Raw genomic sequence first — 18,376 nt, 5'->3', positions numbered from 1 at the left:
CTAAGGTTTTCCCTCAACTGTTTCACTCCTCCACTAATTACAAAAGGTGGCTATTCTGCTCTCCAAATACTTTAGAGAAAAAGTGGTGGAGAAGATAGCAGAGATTAAGGGGGTGGCTCATGGCCCTCCAGCTGATTGTTGGCGAACAGGCCATGATAGTTGGCATCATATATGCCCCCAATGAGTCCCAGGAGGCCTTACTTTGTACAGCAGTGGCGGACACCATGTGCACTAAGGAGACGATGGTGTTGCTGGAGGGGGTTCTCAATATTGTGTTCCACAATGACATGGACCATTCAGCCTACCAGAGCTGGGCTTTGGGAGAGGTCACAAAAGAGGGGGACCCAATGGTTGAAGGAGATGAGACTTCATGATCTATGGCGAATGGCAATCTCACACACGAGGGCATACACATTCTACTTGCACGCATACAAAACGTTCGCTAGACTCCATCACTTCTTAGGCACCACAGAGGTGAAGGGCTTAGTTACCAAAGTTGAGATTGAGCCCTGCTTGCTGTTGGATCATGTGGCGTTTGTACTTAACCTCTCCCTCCCTCAGGGGTCATAAGGGCGTAGACACTGGCATTTGAGGGAAACACTCCTACACCGACCAGAGGTAGTCAGTCAAACTGAGCAGGCTATCAGCTCTTTATCTGGTGACTAACGATACAGGTGGCACACCAGTGGCAGTCTTGTGGTACGCGCTGAAAGAGGTGATCAGAGGCACCTTCATAGCAATTTCCGCAGGTGACAATAAACTGCAGTGGAAAAAGGGAACAACTGCAGCAGCAGATTGTAGAACTGGAGCGGAGCCATCAACGCACAGGCGCCCCTAGAATATGGCGGCAGCTAGAGGAAGTGAGCAAGCACATCTGGATCTAGACATTGCAGAATGTTTGCTGCCCCGCCTTAGACACACCTTTTATGTGAGAGAGAACAGATGTGGACGAATCCTGGCCAACATGCTGTGGGTCCAGTGCCAGGGATCCGGGATCGAGATGATACTCCGAGAGGATGGTTCTGAGATTCGGAATGATGATCTGATAGCGGCCCAATTTAGGGACTTCTACAGCAAGTTATACTCGGCACAGTCTCTACCCTGAGGTGCGGTGGAAGGGTACCTTCAAGCAGGGAATCTTACTCGGCTCACTCCGGCACAAGCTGAAGAAATTGATTATTCCTCCATATTGAGGAAGTTATAGCTGCTATTGCGCGTCTGAAAGTACATAAACCTCCACCCCCAGATGGCTTTCTGGACGGCTTTTATAAAACTTGTTGTCATATATTGGCACCCGTGCTGAGTCAGGGGTTTAATTCAGTGGATGACACATACAACCCTCCCGCATCCATGAGCGACGCTTTTATAGTGGTAATCCCTCAACAGGGTAAATACCCCGGAAATGTGCATCATACAGGCCGATATCCCTTCTTAATGTTGACGTAAAGCTGTGTACTGGGGTTCCAGCGGCGCGCTTGGGTCCGCTGATGTCCGGACTGATTGATCTGGATCAGGCCGGATTCATTCCTTTGAGGCAATGCAGAGATAATGCCAAGCGGATTCTGCACTTTATTGACAAGGCTAGCTGATCTCATCCCGAAATCATGATAAAGTTAGTGCCATAAGGCTTTCAATCGAGTCCATTGGCCCTCTCTCTCAGCCTCTCTCACTACCTTTGGCTACAGGCCTCGCTTTCATACCTGGGTGCTGAGCAACTACACACATCCCAAAGCCACAGTCAGGGCCAACAGGAGGACTTCAGCTTAGTTCCCGATATCCTGACTATTTGTGCTCTATATGGTGCCTTTCGCTCAGAAAGTGCAAGAAAATCCACACATCACAGGTGAAGGCCACACCATATGCCTCTAGGTGCACGATGTCCTACTGACCTTAGATGAACCGCAAACATTCTTGCCGGCATTCCTAGGGGAAGTGGAGCTTTTCAGTATAGTGGTGGGATTTCGGACAAACATCGCCAAGTCTCAAGCCCTTAATCTCACAGTGTCCCCGCAGATGGAGTCAACTCTGGCGGGAAGCTTCCCGGTCCAATGGACAAAGACCGACCATATTTGGGGATTCAGCTGTCCCTGAAAGTGACTGAGACGGTTACACTGAATTATGACACCCTGCAGGCTCAAATAACACAGGGCCTTGCCAGATGGTGCCCATTCCTGCTCTCCTGGTTTGGTCGAATAGCGGCGCTCAAGATGACCATTCTTCCCAGGATTATATTCCTGTTTCAAACCCTACCGCTTGACCCACCAGCGGGCATGATCAACGCCCTACAACAGCCGTTATCCTGATTTGCGTGGGTGGACAAGCACCCATGAGTGCATTGCCAACAGACCTATAGACCCTTAATGACTGGGAGTCCCAAATCTAAAACTGTATTTTCAAGCCACTTAACTCCAGTATCTGATTGAGTGGTCATGGAGTAGTCGGAAAACTTGCAGCTCTTAAAGGACAGGGCAATTGCTGGAATACACTTGTGGAAAGTGCTCTTCCACTTTAAACTGCAACGGCCGTGGGGACTATACTCTTCTCCGGTCACAAAGTCACTGCTTTGGGCGTGGGATGAGGTGGCAGTGGTGGCTGCCCTCACCACCTTCCCCACACCCTTGACACCCATCCGAGACAACCTAGACATTACCCCTGGGCTGAATCAGATGGCATTTCATTGCTGGCAGGAGAGGGGATGTCGTTCCATTGGCCATCTCTTCGGGTATGAGGGAATCCTTCCCTTCAAAGAATTTCGAGGGAGCTTCACTTTGTCAGAATCCGAGCACCACAGATATCTCCAAGTTAGACATTGGGTGACACACCCTTCAATAAAGCCTGGGGCCCAACGGACGTTAACACCCCATGAAAAATGGTTGCTCACAAAACGTACAGAAAAGGGCATGACATCTGATCTCTACTGCATATGACTTACGGCACTCCTGCTCCCGAAACCATCAGGGCAAATGCAATGGTAGCGGGAAACAGGTATGGTACTGAGCCCTAAAGATTGGGGGGGAGATCCATTACAGAGTAAGGACCACGACCACGTCATGAGCACTGAAACCACGGTGAAAATCACTACCATGGTGAAAATCCCTACCTAATGGTACCACACACCCCATCGACTACACAAATGTTATACCACACGCTCAGCTGACTGTTGGAGACAATGCGGCTACAAAGGCACTTTACTCCATATACTTTGGGAATGCCCCAAAGTGATGCAATTCTGGGACCAGGTACTACAAGACATTGTTACACACATGGAGACACAACTACCCCGCTTCCCGGTGTACACGATCCTGGGGTTGCCCAGACATATCACATTCATCTTCAAATCTCGCAGGGGTTGATGCATTGGGCTAGCCCTAGGAGCGGCACACCAAGTAATCTTGGCACACTGGGGCACGGTCATGATTCCCACTCATTTAGCCTGGCTCCACAGGCTCTGGCACATCCTAGATATGGAGAAGCTTTCTCTGGATCTTACACAACAGAGTGACACATACTGGAACTGTGGAAACAATTTATTACATTATTCTCCCAGGAATATGGGGGACTTATGCCCCCCAGATACCTGAGGCTGTTGATACTAGCGAAAACAACTTCAACAAACGGAACCCATCACAGTGAAATTTGGTGTGCATAGACATTTTCTTCGTGTCTCAGTCATAGGCTTGAGTGTCCCAGGAAGGTGGGAGGAGGGGAAGGCTGTTTTGCATGCTGTCAAAAATTGTTGAAAATGCTCGATTTAAGCCTGTGACAGAAGCTTGATGTGCTGGCATTGTATTCACTCATTCTAATAAAAAGATTTAAACCATAACAAAAAGGAGGCGAGGGGGTGTCTAGATTGTCACTTGTCTCTGTGGGAGATGGGTGGGCCAGGACTCCTGGAGTTGGAAGGAAAGGAGAGAGGAGTTTCAGTGAAACCAGTGGAATTCTGTACCAGGCTGTCAAGGGGGTTGAGCGGGAAGGGCTCAGGTTGAGCTGGGAAGTGCTGAGGAAAGATAGGTTGGATCAGGAATGCATAAGGACGTAAGAGGTGTGGCAGAACAAACAAGGATGGAAAGGTGGTCAGGACTACTAAGTTTCTGTGACGGAGGGAAATATGGTTGGACAATATGCAGAGGAAGAAAGAATGCCAGGTTTGTCAAGTTCAAGGAAGTAATATGGCTCTGACACATTGTAAGGGGTCAGAGAAGCACTGTGAAAGGACCAGGAAGAAGGAGACGAGAGACTTTGGAATGTGGGTCTGTCATCTGCATGACCCAGATTCCTTGATTACGCTTGGCCCGTAAATTCCCATCTGCCCGGTTGCAGTAGTTACCGGGTCCATTTGAATTATGACTTGTGCTTTTTCACACAGGGATTTCCATTGCTAAAAGCAGCCAAAATCTTCATTTAGAATAGCAGGGGAAACGTGCTAATCGGTGCAGAAACAACAGATCCCCACATCCCCAAAAACTTGTAGCGCCTGTTAAATTCCCACACCTAAACTTACCTGGGACCCAGGTAGCAGTCATTCTGGGGCAGGGCATTAAAAAAGGATTATTTCAGGCCACTCATAACTGAGACCTTATCCGCCTACTTTTTTCTCCCATGTGAGGAAAGCACTACAATAATATTGACTAATTATTGCCTGGAAAGTCTTTTGCGAAAATACAGGATCTGGCATCTGCACTAATGTGGACTTGCCTTATTGAGGCTGGACAGAGAAGAAAGAAATGCTTTCAAAGGAAGCAAATTGCCAAATGGCTTCTCAGAAAGGGGATGGTACATGGTGATGTGAGACATAACAAGAAAGCAGCACCCAGTGAGGCGCATCAGCTATGATTCACCACTTTTCTTGTCCCCCCCACCCTTACCGGCACTTAACAACACCATAGATGCGCCATATTTATGATACGCGCACCATGGTGGTCGTTAGCACAATAACGTCAACATTTTGGACGCTATTGTGGTGCTTTGCTACACTAGCTTAAAAAAAGTTGCCGCTAGTGCAGAAAAGTGCAAGGAGGCCTAGAGCTCACTATGGGAGCATCATTTTAATGCCTACTCTAAGCAGGCATTAAAGTGACACCAAAAATGGCGCAATGAAATCTGTTACATTTTTGCGGCTCTCCTAGAGCCGGAACCCCCCCCCCCCCTTGCATGCATTAGGCCTGGCACAGGCATAATGTAGCACAAGGGTTTACAAAGTGGAGTAATATAGGCATTGCGTCACTTTGTAAATATAGAGCAGCAGAAAAGTCACTTTAGCACCACCTTAACAACAAAAAAATGACGCTATGGCGGTGCTAAGTTAGCGCTAGAGGATCTTAAATATGCCCCTTAGTCTCCAAATGGCTTTGCTTGAAATGGCCTTGGATTTTCATGTCTCTTTACACAAGTCCCTTTAACTTTGTAAAGTATTATTGATATTTACATCTGTGTCATTTTAATACTTTTACTAAAATGTGGATAATGCCAAAGTCCAATAGCTGAACTGAGCTTACAAAGCAGGCCTCACTGTGTGGCACGTCCTTCTGTTTTGCAATAGGGTTATCAATTCACGTTGCACTGACTATCTATATAGCAGTGTCCAAACTCTTATTCAATGCCATGTCTTATCTAGCTAGATGTTTCCTTTTCTTAACTCTATTCTTCCTTAATGGGGTTTTATTTTTTATCCATGATAATCTCGCAGAGCATGCTGGATCTGCCCTTAAACAGTCCCACCTCAGTTTGCTCCCTGGATGATTCCTCGTCCCCTGCAGTGAGTCCCACCCAGCCCAAGCAGCCTGTGGCAAGGGTATCATCCCTTCCGGTCTACAACCAGCAAATTGCAGACCTCTGCATCATCCGAGTCAGCATGGAGAACAACCACGGCAACCTCTACAAGAGCATACTGGTGAGTTGTGGCCAATGTGTGCTTGGCGTACACGGGATTTTCACGAGTACTGATGGCAGAATGAGCGCATTGTACTTCGCATCTGGTGAGTCCTGTAGGGAGTGTGACCACACTGTACAAGAGCAAGTAGGGAAGGAGTTATGCATACTTGGTGAGCACACTATACAAGAGCAAGCAGGGACGGGGTTATGCATACATGGCAAGCACACTATACAAGAGCAAGCAGGGATATGGTTATGGAGACATGGCGAGCACACTACAAGAGAAAGCAGGGACGTGGTTATGCAGACATGGCAAGCACACTATGCAAGAGCAAGCAGGTGTGGGGTATGCAAACATGGCAAGCACACTACAAGAGCAAGCAGGGAGGGGGTTATGGATACATGGCAAGCACACTATACAAAAGCAAGCAGGGAGGGGGTTATGCATACATGGCGAGCACACTACAAGAGCAAGCAGGTGTGGGGTATGCAACATGGCGAGCACACTACAAGAGCAAGCAGGGAGGGGGTTATGCATACATGGCGAGCACACTACAAGAGCCAGCAGGTGTGGAGTATGCAATTCATGGCGAGCACACTACAAGAGCAAGCAGGGGTATGGTTATGCAGACATGGCAAGCACTATACAAGAGCAAGCAGGTGTGGGGTATGCAACATGGTGAGCACACTACAAGAGCAAGCTGGGAGGGGGTTATGCAGACATGGCAAGCACACTTCAAGAGCTGGCTGGGAGGGTTATACATGCATGGCGAGCACACTACAAGAGCAAGCTGGGAGAGGGTTATGCATGCATGGCGAGCACGCTACAAGAGCTGGCTGGGAGGGTTATGCATACACGGTGAGCACACCACAAGAGCAAGCAGGGATGTGGTTATGCATAAATGGCGAGCACACTACAAGAGCAAGCAGGGAGGGGGGTATGTAGACATTGTGAACACACAAGCAGGTGGTTCTGATGACGTTTTGGGCAGAGGATACCGGAGCATGCCAGGGAGCTCTTTTGGTACTGTATGCACATTGCGTAAAGCTACTGCTGAGCTCTTAGGGTACTGCAAACACAATGTACAAGAGCACACTGGGGTTGGTACATTGTGAGCACAGAGCACTGGAACATGCGAAGGAAGTGATGAGTGAGCCCACAGAACTCCAGTGCATACCCTGGGTCACATAAAGCCCATAGTCTCCCTGATGTGTTCCTATGCTTTGTGCTCACAATGTCCCAACCCCAGTATACATTCTAGAGGCGTTTACAGGGGCTCATGTGCACAATGTCAGCACAAGGTACAATAAGGTATAATTAATGAAGCACAGCACAGCACACAGCACAGGGTTCAGTGAATCGCTATGTGCATTGTCTGCACTGTACACCACAAGGAGGTGGGGAGTCATCTGTTCAACATTGTGTGCTCATAGTCCACAGCTCCTGGTGATTCCTGTGGGCTGTATCAGCACATTTTACATGAGCATGCAGGGAGGGATGTGGGCATCAATGTGAGTAGAGCAGCAAGTTCAGTGGCCTCTGCGTGCTATTTAGGTCTGCCTCTAGACGGCGTGCATGCGCTGTCTCGAACCAAGACATGCTGTATCTACATCTGGGGCTTCATCCCGCCCATAGGCTTGCCATTTGCTGGCACCATCGTTGCTCCATTTTGCGTTCTCCCCGTTTGTTAAGTGCATGCATACGTCATGCCTCTTGCAGTGTTAAGCCCTCCCTGAGCGCACCTCCCAACTACTACTAAACATACGCTGTGGCCATTTTCTTGCATTGTTTGGGGACTACATTTTTGGTTTTCAAATGGATGACAGTCCTGCCACAGGTTAGGAGCGCAAGCAGCGCTCTACAAATACACACATTAGTAGTTGCCTAGGCACTGCGTGTTGTATTATTCAGAGGGCTGTCTGGGCGCCGCAAATTGAATATTCAAGTGGCATTTGTCTATATGGCTGTCTGGGGCACAGCATATTGATTAACTATCGGCTGCCTGGGGCGCCACGTCTTTTTTTGTCTGAGGTGCCTTGTATTCATTGTTCAGTCGGTTGCTTGGGGCACAGTTTGTTTGTTAATTTTTGTTGCTACCTGGGGCGCCGCTTATTAATTGTTCAAGCAGCTGCTTTGTGGTGCTGCATGCTTGCTTATTTTGGTGGCTGCCTGGGCACCGTGTACTACTTTCAGATAGCTGCTTGGGCTTTGTGAGCAGTGTTACAGGCAGCTGCTGAGGCGCTGTGAACAACTCATGCATCCGAGATCCCGGGCTCCGCATATGTAGACAGCTGCTTGGGCGCTGTGTTCTGGTAACTTGCGTCTCCCTGACTGCTTGAAGATTGAGAGGACCCTGGGTTCCACAGTTTTGCAGGGGTGTCATGTCCACATTTCCCAGCCACCCATGGAAACCCGTGCTGTGTCAGTGATCAAGAGTACAGCATCATTCCAGTCTGATGCTTTGATGTTTAATTCCAGTGTAACTCTTTAACAGCGGAATGTTAACCCATTACCACTTGTTTTTCCTTTTTATGGGCGAGTACAAAGTGCTCTGTCCATTCTGTAATCTCTCTTTGGGCTTGAAACCACGCCCATGCCACGTCAGTCACTTACATTGGTTCGTGGGCTTGCCTTTTAAAATCCGCTTGCTTTCATTTGTGAAAGGCATGCATACGTCATGCCTTTTCCGGTGTTTAGACCACCTACACAGCACCGGTAAAGTACCAAAAACATACAAGGCTCGATGTTGTCAGCCTGGAGTCCGGATAACTTTATCTGTTTATTTTCCACGCAGCGCGATCGCGCTGCATTTTACATAGCGCAATCGCGTGCGTTTTTTTTTTTGTTTTACAACGCTTATAGCTCTAACTCGAACAAATGTGAGTCCCGTTGCATTGAAAATGCTTGTTTTTACTTTACTGTAGCCTTAAGCATTGAGAGACATTAGACATAGGAAGTGGCACGGAGTGGTGGGAGTCCTCCAGTTTCCTTAATCCTAAAGCTACTTAGTTAAAAATTAGTTATCTGCCTCTCAGCTGGATAAATGAAGCACAGAAGCCATCTGCTTAAGCAGAAAGTGGGCAATGTTGCCATCATCAAAGAGCAAAGCAAAACCTTTGGCAAGGAAGGCAATACCCCCTGCATTAGGACTTCACTTTAGAAGCAAGACCCCTGGATTTTAAGGACATTTCTCCCATTTGCCTAGGTCTCTCTATTGCTTAATTTGAAAAAAATAAATGTTTGGAGGTCTAAAGGTTTCGTAAAAGTCTGCCATTTTCCCTTTCCTTGTCACGAGGTGACATTGCTCGCCCTTTCTTTTATCGTCAGGTGACGTGACTTACCTTCCTGTATATACCTATATGTTCGATGGCATGTGTAGCTGCAGATACACATGCTGTGCACATCCCGCCATCTGGTGTTGGGCTCGGAGTGTTACAAGTTGTTTTTCTTCAAAGAAGTCTTTTCGAGTCACGAGATCGAGGGACTCCTCCCATTTCGGCTCCATTGCGCATGGGCGTCGACTCCATCTTAGATTGTTTTTTTTCGCCATCGTGTTCGGACGTGTTGCTTTTCGCTCCGTGTTTCGGGTCGGAAAGTTAGTTAGAATCTCGGAAAAATCGTCGGTATTGTTTGCGTTCGGCATCGGGTTAGTTACAACAGATCGACACCGACTTTTGAAGAGCTCCGGTGGCCCTTCTGGGTTTTTTCGATCCTCCCGTCGGGGCCTGGTCGGCCCGGCTACGTGTCTCTTCAAGGCTGATGGAATGGACCCCATTCCGCTTCTGCCCAAAATGTCATAACAAGTATCCATATACAGATCAGCATCTGGTCTGTAACTTGTGTCTGTCTCCAGAGCACAAGGAGGATACCTGTGAAGCCTGTCGAGCCTTTCGGTCGAGGAAGACACTAAGAGACCGAAGAGCGAGAAGACTGCAGAGGGCGTCGGCGCCGACAGGACAAGGGCGTTTCGAGGAGGAAGAAGAAACCTTCTTCATCCAGGAATCGGACTCGGACGAGCTCGATCCCGAAGAAACGCCAAAAACCGTGAGTACGACGTCGAAACATAAAACTCACGAGAAAACAACAAAAGCCCAGGGGACGCCACCGCCAACAGGCCATGGCTTAACCCGAAAAATAGGTGACCGATCATCGGCACCGAAAAAGGGCATGCATGTGGCGAAGTCATCCGACTCCTGTCGAGATACCGCCACACAACAATCTCGGGCCCGAGACAGCGGCTCCGAGCAGATTCGGCACCGAGACAGTGGCACCGAAATGGTTCGACACCGAGACACCAAAATGAAAATGTCACTTACCCAGTGTACATCTGTTCGTGGCATCAGTCGCTGAAGATTCACATGTTGTGCATAGCCCGCCATCTGGTGTTGGGTCGGAGTGTTACAAGTTGTTTTTGTTCGAAGAAGTCTTTCGAGTCACGGGACCGAGGGACTCCTCCTCTTTGTCTCCATTGCGCATGGGCGTCGACTCCATCTTCGATTGTTTTCCCCGCAGAGGGTGAGGTAGGAGTTGTTTGTTAGTAATAGTGCCCATGCAATGGAGTGAATAAGTATGTACCTAACTAAGATTTAATATATTTACAAATGTACAAAGTTGAAGCTAACTTCCAAACGGCTACAGGCTCCCGGGGAGGTGGGTGGGCACATGTGAATCTCCAGCGACTGATGCCACGAACAGATGTACACTGGGTAAGTGACATTTTCAGTTCGATGGCATCTGTCGCTGTAGATACACATGTTGTGCATAGACTAGTAAGCAGTTATCTCCCCAAAGCGGTGGCTCAGCCTGTAGGAGTGGAAGTAGTCTGAAATAAGGTTCTTAGTACGGCTTGACCTACTGTAGCTTGTTGTGCTGATAGCACATCTACACAGTAGTGCTTGGTAAATGTGTGAGGCGTAGACCATGTGGCTGCCTTACATATTTTGTGAATTGGAATATTCCCTAGGAATGCCATGATAGCGCCTTTCTTTCTGGTTGAGTGTGCCCTTGGTGTAATGGGCAGTTGTCTTTTTGCTTTAAGGTAGCAGATTTGGATGCACTTAACTATCCATCTGGCTATACCCTGTTTTGATATTGGGTTTCCTGCGTGAGGTTTTTGAAATGCAATAAACAGTTGTTTAGTTTTTCTGATGTTTTAGTTCTGTCAATGTAGTACATTAGTGCTCTTTTGACGTCTAATGTATGTAGCGCCCTTTCAGCTATGGAATCTGGCTGTGGGAAGAACACTGGTAGCTCTACCGTTTGATTTAGGTGGAACGGTGAAATTACCTTTGGCAAAAATTTAGGATTGGTCCTTAGGACTACTTTATTTTTGTGTAGTTGGATAAAAGGTTCTTGTATTGTAAACGCCTGAATTTCACTTACTCTTCTCAGAGATGTGATGGCGATGAGAAATGCGACTTTCCATGTTAGGAATTGGATTTCGCAAGAGTGCATAGGTTCAAAGGGTGGACCCATGAGTCTTGTTAAGACGATGTTGAGGTTCCATGAAGGAACGGGTGGTGTCCTTGGTGGTATAATTCTTTTGAGGCCTTCCATAAATGCTTTAATGACAGGTATCCTAAATAGTGAAGTTGAATGGGTAATCTGCAAGTATGCAGATATTGCTGCTAGGTGTATCTTAATGGAAGAGAAGGCCAGGTTTGATTTTTGTAAGTGTAGTAAGTAACCCACTACATCTCTTGGAGACGCGTGTAATGGTTGAATTTGATTATGATGGCAATAGCAAACAAATCTTTTCCATTTGCTTGCATAGCAGTGTCTAGTGGATGGTCTTCTGGCTTGCTTTATGACTTCCGTACATTCTTGTGTGAGGTTTAAGTGTCCGAATTCTAGGATTTCAGGAGCCAGATTGCTAGATTCAGCGATGCTGGGTTTGGATGCGTGATCTGTTGTTTGTGTTGCGTTAACAGATCTGGCCTGTTGGGCAACTTGACGTGGGGTACTACTGATAGGTCTAGCAGTGTTGTGTACCATGGTTGCCTTGCCCACGTTGGTGCTATCAGTATGAGTCTGAGTTTGTTTTGACTCAATTTGTTTACTAGATATGGAAGGAGAGGGAGAGGGGGAAAAGCGTACGCAAATATCCCTGACCAGTTCATCCATAGGGCATTGCCTTGAGACTGCCTGTGTGGGTATCTGGATGCGAAGTGTTGGCATTTTGCGTTCTCCTTTGTTGCAAATAAGTCTATTTGAGGTGTTCCCCAAAGTGTTTAGAATTTGGGGGTGAATTTCCCACTCGTGGACCTGTTGGTGATCTCGAGAGAGATTGTCTGCAAGTTGATTCTGGATCCCTGGAATAAACTGTGCTATTAGGCGAATGTGGTTGTGAATTGCCCATTGCCATATTTTTTGTGCCAGCAGGCACAGCTGTGTCGAGTGTGTCCCTCCCTGTTTGTTTAGATCAGTGGTTCCCAACCTGTGGTCCAGGGACCCCTGGGGGTCCGCGAAGCCTTCTCAGGGGGTCCACGAGAGCCTAGAAAATTAACAAATATTGACAAATTAGGTCCCCAGCTTCCAGTAATGACTCAGGCGGGGGTCCCCGGATTCCAATGATGATTCAGTGGGGGTCCCAGGGTTCCACTAATGTTAAAGTGGGGGTCCACAGAAATCAAAAGTTTGGGAACCACTGGTTTAGATAATACATCGTTGTCATGTTGTCTGTTTTGACAAGAATGTATTTGTGAGTTATGATTGGTTGAAATGCTTTTAATGCTTGGAAAACTGCTAGTAGTTCGAGGTGATTTATATGCAGCTTTCTTTGATGTACGTCCCATTGTCCTTGTATGCTGTGGTGAGTGAGGTGTGCTCCCCACCCTGTCATGGAAGCATCTGCTGTTATCACGTATTGTGGCACTGGGTCTTGGAAAGGCCGCCCTTTGTTTAAATTTATGTTGTTCCACCATAGAAGCGAGAGGTATGTTAGGCGGTCTATCAACACCAGATCTAGAAGCTGACCCTGTGCTTGAGACCATTGTGATGCTAGGCACTGTTGTAAGGGCCGCATATGCAACCTTGCGTGTGGGACAATGGCTATGCATGAGGACATCATGCCTAGTAGTTGTAATATCATCTTCGCCTGTATCTTTTGTGTTGGATACATGCGTTGTATAATCTTTTGGAAATTATGAACCCTTTGTGGACTTGGAGTGGCTATTCCCTTTGTTGTATCTATTGTGGCTCCTAGGTATTGTTGTACCTTGGATGGCAGAATGTGTGATTTTGCATAGTTGATGGTGAAACCGAGTTTGTAGAGGGTTTGCATGACCTGATCTGTGTGGTGCGAGCACCTTGTCAGTGAGTCGGTCTTGATTAGCCAGTCGTCTAGATACGGGAATACGTGTATTTGCTGCCTTCTGATGTGTGCAGCCACTACTGCTAGGCACTTTGTGAAGACTCTTGGTGCAGTTGTTAAACCGAAGGGCAATACCTTGAATTGGTAATGTATTCCTTTGAATACGAACCTTAGGTATTTCCTGTGCGACGGATGTATTGGTATGTGGAAATACGCGTCTTTGAGATCTAAGGTTGTCATGTAGTCCTGTTGCTTTAGCAATGGTAACACTTCTTGTAGCGTGACCATGTGAAAGTGTTCTGATTTGATGTAGGTGTTTAGTGTTCTGAGGTCCAGGATTGGTCTCAGTGTTTTGTCCTTTTTTGGTATTAGGAAGTACAGTGAATAGACTCCTGTGTTTATTTGTGTGTTTGGTACTAGTTCTATTGCGTTCTTTTGCAATAATGCTTGAACTTCTATTTCCAGAAGGTCTGAATGTTGTTTTGATAAACTCTGTGCTTTTGGTGGTATGTTTGGAGGGATTTGTAGAAATTCTATGCAATAACCATGTTGGATAATTGCTAAGACCCAAGTGTCTGTAGTTATTTCCTCCCATGCTTGGTAATACCGACCTATTCTTCCCCCCACTGGTGTTGTGTGGAGGGGATGAGTGACATGTGAGTCACTGTTTGGTTGTAGGGGTTTTGGGGCTTTGAAATTTTCCCCTATTCCTAGGGAATTGTCCTCTGTATTGGCCCCGAAAGCCTCCCCTTTGGTACTGTCCCTGGTAGCTGGACGGTGTTGCCTGTGAGGTGCTGGCTTGTGTGGCTTGACCCCGAAACCCCCCTCTAAAGGTTGTTTTGCGGAAGGTGTTGTAAGTGCCTCTGCTCTGCGGGGAGTAGAGTGCGCCCATGGCTTTAGCAGTGTCAGTGTCCTTTTTGAGTTTCTCAATCGCCGTGTCTACTTCTGGTCCGAAAAGTTGTTTCTCATTGAATGGCATATTGAGCACTGCCTGCTGTATCTCTGGTTTAAAACCAGACGTTCGTAGCCATGCGTGCCTTCTTATAGTCACAGAAGTGTTAATTGTTCTTGCAGCCGTGTCCGCTGCATCCATAGAGGAGCGTATCGGAGTATTAGATATGTTCTGTCCTTCCTCAACCACCTGTTTCGCCCTCTTTTGTAGCTCTTTGGGTAGATGCTCAATGAGGTGTTGCATCTCGTCCCAATGGGCTCTGTCATAGCGCGCAAGTAGTGCTTGAGAGTTAGCGAACTTGCGGCTCTCTTTATCTGGGGGCGGTGCATCCCCAGATGTGTGGGCGTTGGCTCTCTTGCGAGCTGCTCCTACTACGACGGAATCTGGTGGCAGCTGTGAGGTGATGAAAGCAGGGTCTGTGGGAGGTGCTTTATATTTCTTGTCCACTCTCGGTGTTATAGCTCTGCTCTTGACCGGCTCCTTGAAGATTTCCTTTGCGTGCCGAAGCATTCCTGGGAGCGTAGGCAGGCTTTGGTAGGAGCTATGGGTGGAAGAGAGGGTGTTGAATAAGAAGTCATCCTCGACTGGTTCCGAGTGTAGGGACACGTTGTGGAACTCTGCTGCTCTAGCCACCACTTGTGAGTATGCTGTGCTATCTTCCGGTGGTGAGGGCTTTGTAGGATACGCCTCTGGACTGTTGTCCGACACTGGGGCGTTGTATAAGTCCGAAGCGTCTTGGTCCTGATCACCTTGGCTCATGGTGGTGTGAGCCGGGGAATGTGATGGAGTTTGTGCCGGTGAAACGTTAGTTACAGGTGGAGGAGAGGGTGGCGGAGTTACCTTTTGAGAGGGTGGCGGAGTTACCTTTTTCACCATTTTAGATTGTGGTGCTTGGTCTGAGTGAAACTCCAGTCTCCTTTTCCTCCTAATAGGGGGAAGGGTGCTTATTTTCCCTGTTCCTTCCTGTATAAAAATACGTTTCTGAGTGTGGTCCACTGCGGTGGATTGCAACTCTTCCTCAAATCTATGCTTCCGCATCTGAGAGGACAGTGATTGCTCCTCTGAATAGGAACCGGTAGTTGGGTCGGTTGCGGGTTGTTTCGGCACCGAAACCCTGTCTGTACTCTTTTTCGGCTCCGAGGTGACCTTCTTCTTTTTCGGAGTCGAACCCTCTCGGCGTCGATCTTCCTCGGTGCCGCTGTCCCTGCGTCGGGCAGTTTCGGCTCCGCTATCTCGGCGCCGATGTTTTTCAGCAGCACTTTCTCGGTCCCAAAAAGGCTGCGCGCCGGTGTCTCGACCGGAGTCGGACGATCTCGGCACCATTTCGGCATTTTTCGGTGCCGGCGGTCGGTCACCGAATTTATGGGTCGAGCCATGGCCTGATGGCAGTGGCGTCCCCTGGGCCTTGTCACTTTTCTTGTGTGCTGGCAACCGACGTCTTACTCACAGTTTTTTGGGCGTCGAATTCCTCGGAGTCCGAATCATTGAACGAGAAGGGTTCTTCTTCCTCTTGTTCCTCGAACTCTCGGTGAGCTGTCGGCGTGGACGCCATCTGCAGTGTTCTGGCTCGACGGTCACGGAGTGTTTTTCGGGACCAGAGCGCACGACAGGCCTCGCAAGTCTCTTCACTGTGCTCAGGTGACAGGCACAGGTTACAGACCAAATGTTGGTCTGTATACGGGTATTTGTTGTGGCATTTAGGACAGAAACGGAACGGGGTCCGTTCCATCAGCGTTGGTTTACACGCGGTCGGGCCGACCAGGCCCCGAAGGGGGATCGAAAACTACCCCGAAGGGTACCGGAGCTCTTCACTCTTCGAATCGGTGTTGATCCTAACTAAGCCGATCCCGAACGCAACAATACCGATGTAATTTTTCCGATATTTGGCTAACTTTCCGTTCCGAAACCCGGAGCGAAAGGAACACGTCCGAACCCGATGGCGGAAAGAAAACAATCGAAGATGGAGTCGACGCCCATGCGCAATGGAGACAAAGAGGAGGAGTCCCTCGGTCCCGTGACTCGAAAGACTTCTTCGAACAAAAACAACTTGTAACACTCCGACCCAACACCAGATGGCGGGCTATGCACAACATGTGTATCTACAGCGACAGATGCCATCGAACAGAAGGTTTCCTCAGAGCCCAAAAAGGCGACCGAAAGGATTTCGATTCCGAAACATCCAGCCTCAGAACCGAAAACAGGTTCCTACACAGAGGAACAGGGATTGTCCTCCCAGATGCAAGGACATAAGTTCGGAGAGGAACTTGAATCTGTTGAGCCAGACTACACTCAAAGAAGGCTCCACATTCAAAAAGACACAGGGAAGATAAGCACTCTTCCCCCAATTAAGACAAAAAGAAAACTTGCCTTTCAAGAAAAGGACAAGCAGCCACAGGCAAAGGTGGCAAGACAAACAACTCCACCACCATCTCCACCACCATCAATGCACACATCACCAGTAGCCACTCCACCACTGATGCAATCCCCGACTCATACTGCAATGAGTCAGATGATCCTGATGCATGGGACCTTTATGATGCTCCTGTATCAGATAACAGCCCAGACTGTTACCCTACGAGGCCGTCGCCACCTGAAGACAGTACATCCTACACGCAGGTGGTCTCAAGGGCAGCTGCGTTTCATAACGTCACCTTGCATTCAGAACCAATTGAGGATGACTTTTTGTTTAATACACTCTCCTCCACTCATAGCCAATACCAAAGCTTACCTATGCTCCCAGGAATGATAAAACATTCCAAACAGATATTTCAAGATCCTATAAAAGGCAGAGCCATATCTCCAATGGTGGAGAAGAAGTACAAGCCACCACCAACAGACCCTGTTTATATTACGCAGCAATTAACACCAGATTCTGTGGTTGTTGGGGCAGCTCGTAAGAGAGCAAACTCTCATACCTCGGGAGATGCACCACCTCCAGACAAGGAGAGTCGCAAATTCGATGCTGCGGGTAAAAGAGTTGCAGCACAAGCAGCAAACCAATGGCGTATTGCCAATTCACAAGCACTTTTGGCAAGATACGATAGAGCTAATTGGGACGAAATGCAGCATTTCATAGAACACTTACCCAAAGAGTTCCAGAAAAGGGCACAACAAGTGGTAGAAGAAGGACAAAGTATCTCCAAAAATCAGATACGGTCATCAATGGACACAGCAGATACGGCTGCAAGGACAGTAAATACTGAAATAACAATAAGGAGACATGCATGGTTGCGTACGTCAGGATTCAAGCCGGAAATACAACAAGCTGTGCTGTATATGCCCTTTAATGAACAGCAGTTGTTTGGGCCGGAGGTCGACACTGCTATTGAAAAACTCAAAAAAGATACTGATACCGCAAAAGCCATGGGCACACTCTACTCCCCACAAAGCAGAGGCACATTTCGCAAGACACAATTTAGGGGAGGGTTTCGAGGTCAACCTACAGAAGTCACAACCTCACAAGCAAGGCCCACTTATCAAAGCCAATATCAGCTGGAAGTTTTCGGGGGCAATATAGAGGGGGACAATTCCAAAAAAATAGAGGGAAGTTCCAAAGCCCCAAAACCCCTCAAAACAAGCAGTGACTTCCAAGTCACACATCCCCAACACATAACACCTGTGGGGGGGAGACTAAGCCAATTTTACAAACATTGGGAGGAGATAACAACAGACACTTGGGTACTCGCAATTATCCAGCATGGTTATTGCATAGAATTTCTCAAATTCCCTCCAAACGTCCCACCGAAAACACACAATATGTCAAAACAACATATAGATCTTCTAGGACTAGAAGTTCAGGCATTGCTAATAAAAGAAGCAATAGAATTAGTACCAAAACACCAGAAAGGAACAGGAGTTTACTCTCTGTACTTTCTCATACCCAAAAAAGACAAGAGTCTGAGACCTATATTAGATCTCCGAACATTAAATACCTACATCAAATCAGATCACTTTCACATGGTGACATTACAAGACCTAATCCCACTACTCAAACAACAAGACTACATGACAACACTAGACCTAAAGGATGCATATTTCCATATACCGATACATCCTTCACACAGAAAGTACTTGAGGTTTGTATTCCAAGGGATACATTACCAATTCAAGGTGTTGCCATTCGGAATAACAACTGCGCCAAGAGTTTTTACAAAGTGCCTAGCAGTCGTAGCTGCACATATCAGAAGGCAGCAAATACATGTGTTCCCGTACCTAGACGATTGGTTAATCAAAACCAACA

At 47.6% G+C, this 18,376-nt stretch overlaps 1 protein-coding gene across 5 annotated transcripts in view; it reads left to right on the top strand.

The window, feature by feature from the left end:
- RGL3 (ral guanine nucleotide dissociation stimulator like 3) overlaps positions 1–18,376 on the top strand; it is a 319,494-nt gene that overhangs the window by 267,516 nt on the left and 33,602 nt on the right. For all 5 annotated transcript variants that reach the window (XM_069231883.1, XM_069231882.1, XM_069231881.1 and 2 more), the window contains one exon: positions 5,687–5,890. In XM_069231883.1, the coding sequence (XP_069087984.1) occupies positions 5,687–5,890 (204 nt within the window). The remainder of the gene's footprint in view (positions 1–5,686; positions 5,891–18,376) is intronic.

The sequence above is a fragment of the Pleurodeles waltl genome, chromosome 4_2 (assembly GCF_031143425.1).
Source record: "Pleurodeles waltl isolate 20211129_DDA chromosome 4_2, aPleWal1.hap1.20221129, whole genome shotgun sequence".
Classification (NCBI taxonomy): domain Eukaryota; kingdom Metazoa; phylum Chordata; class Amphibia; order Caudata; family Salamandridae; genus Pleurodeles; species Pleurodeles waltl.
The sequence above is the reverse complement of the archived record's forward strand: the minus strand, read 5'-3'. Positions and strand labels throughout refer to the sequence as shown.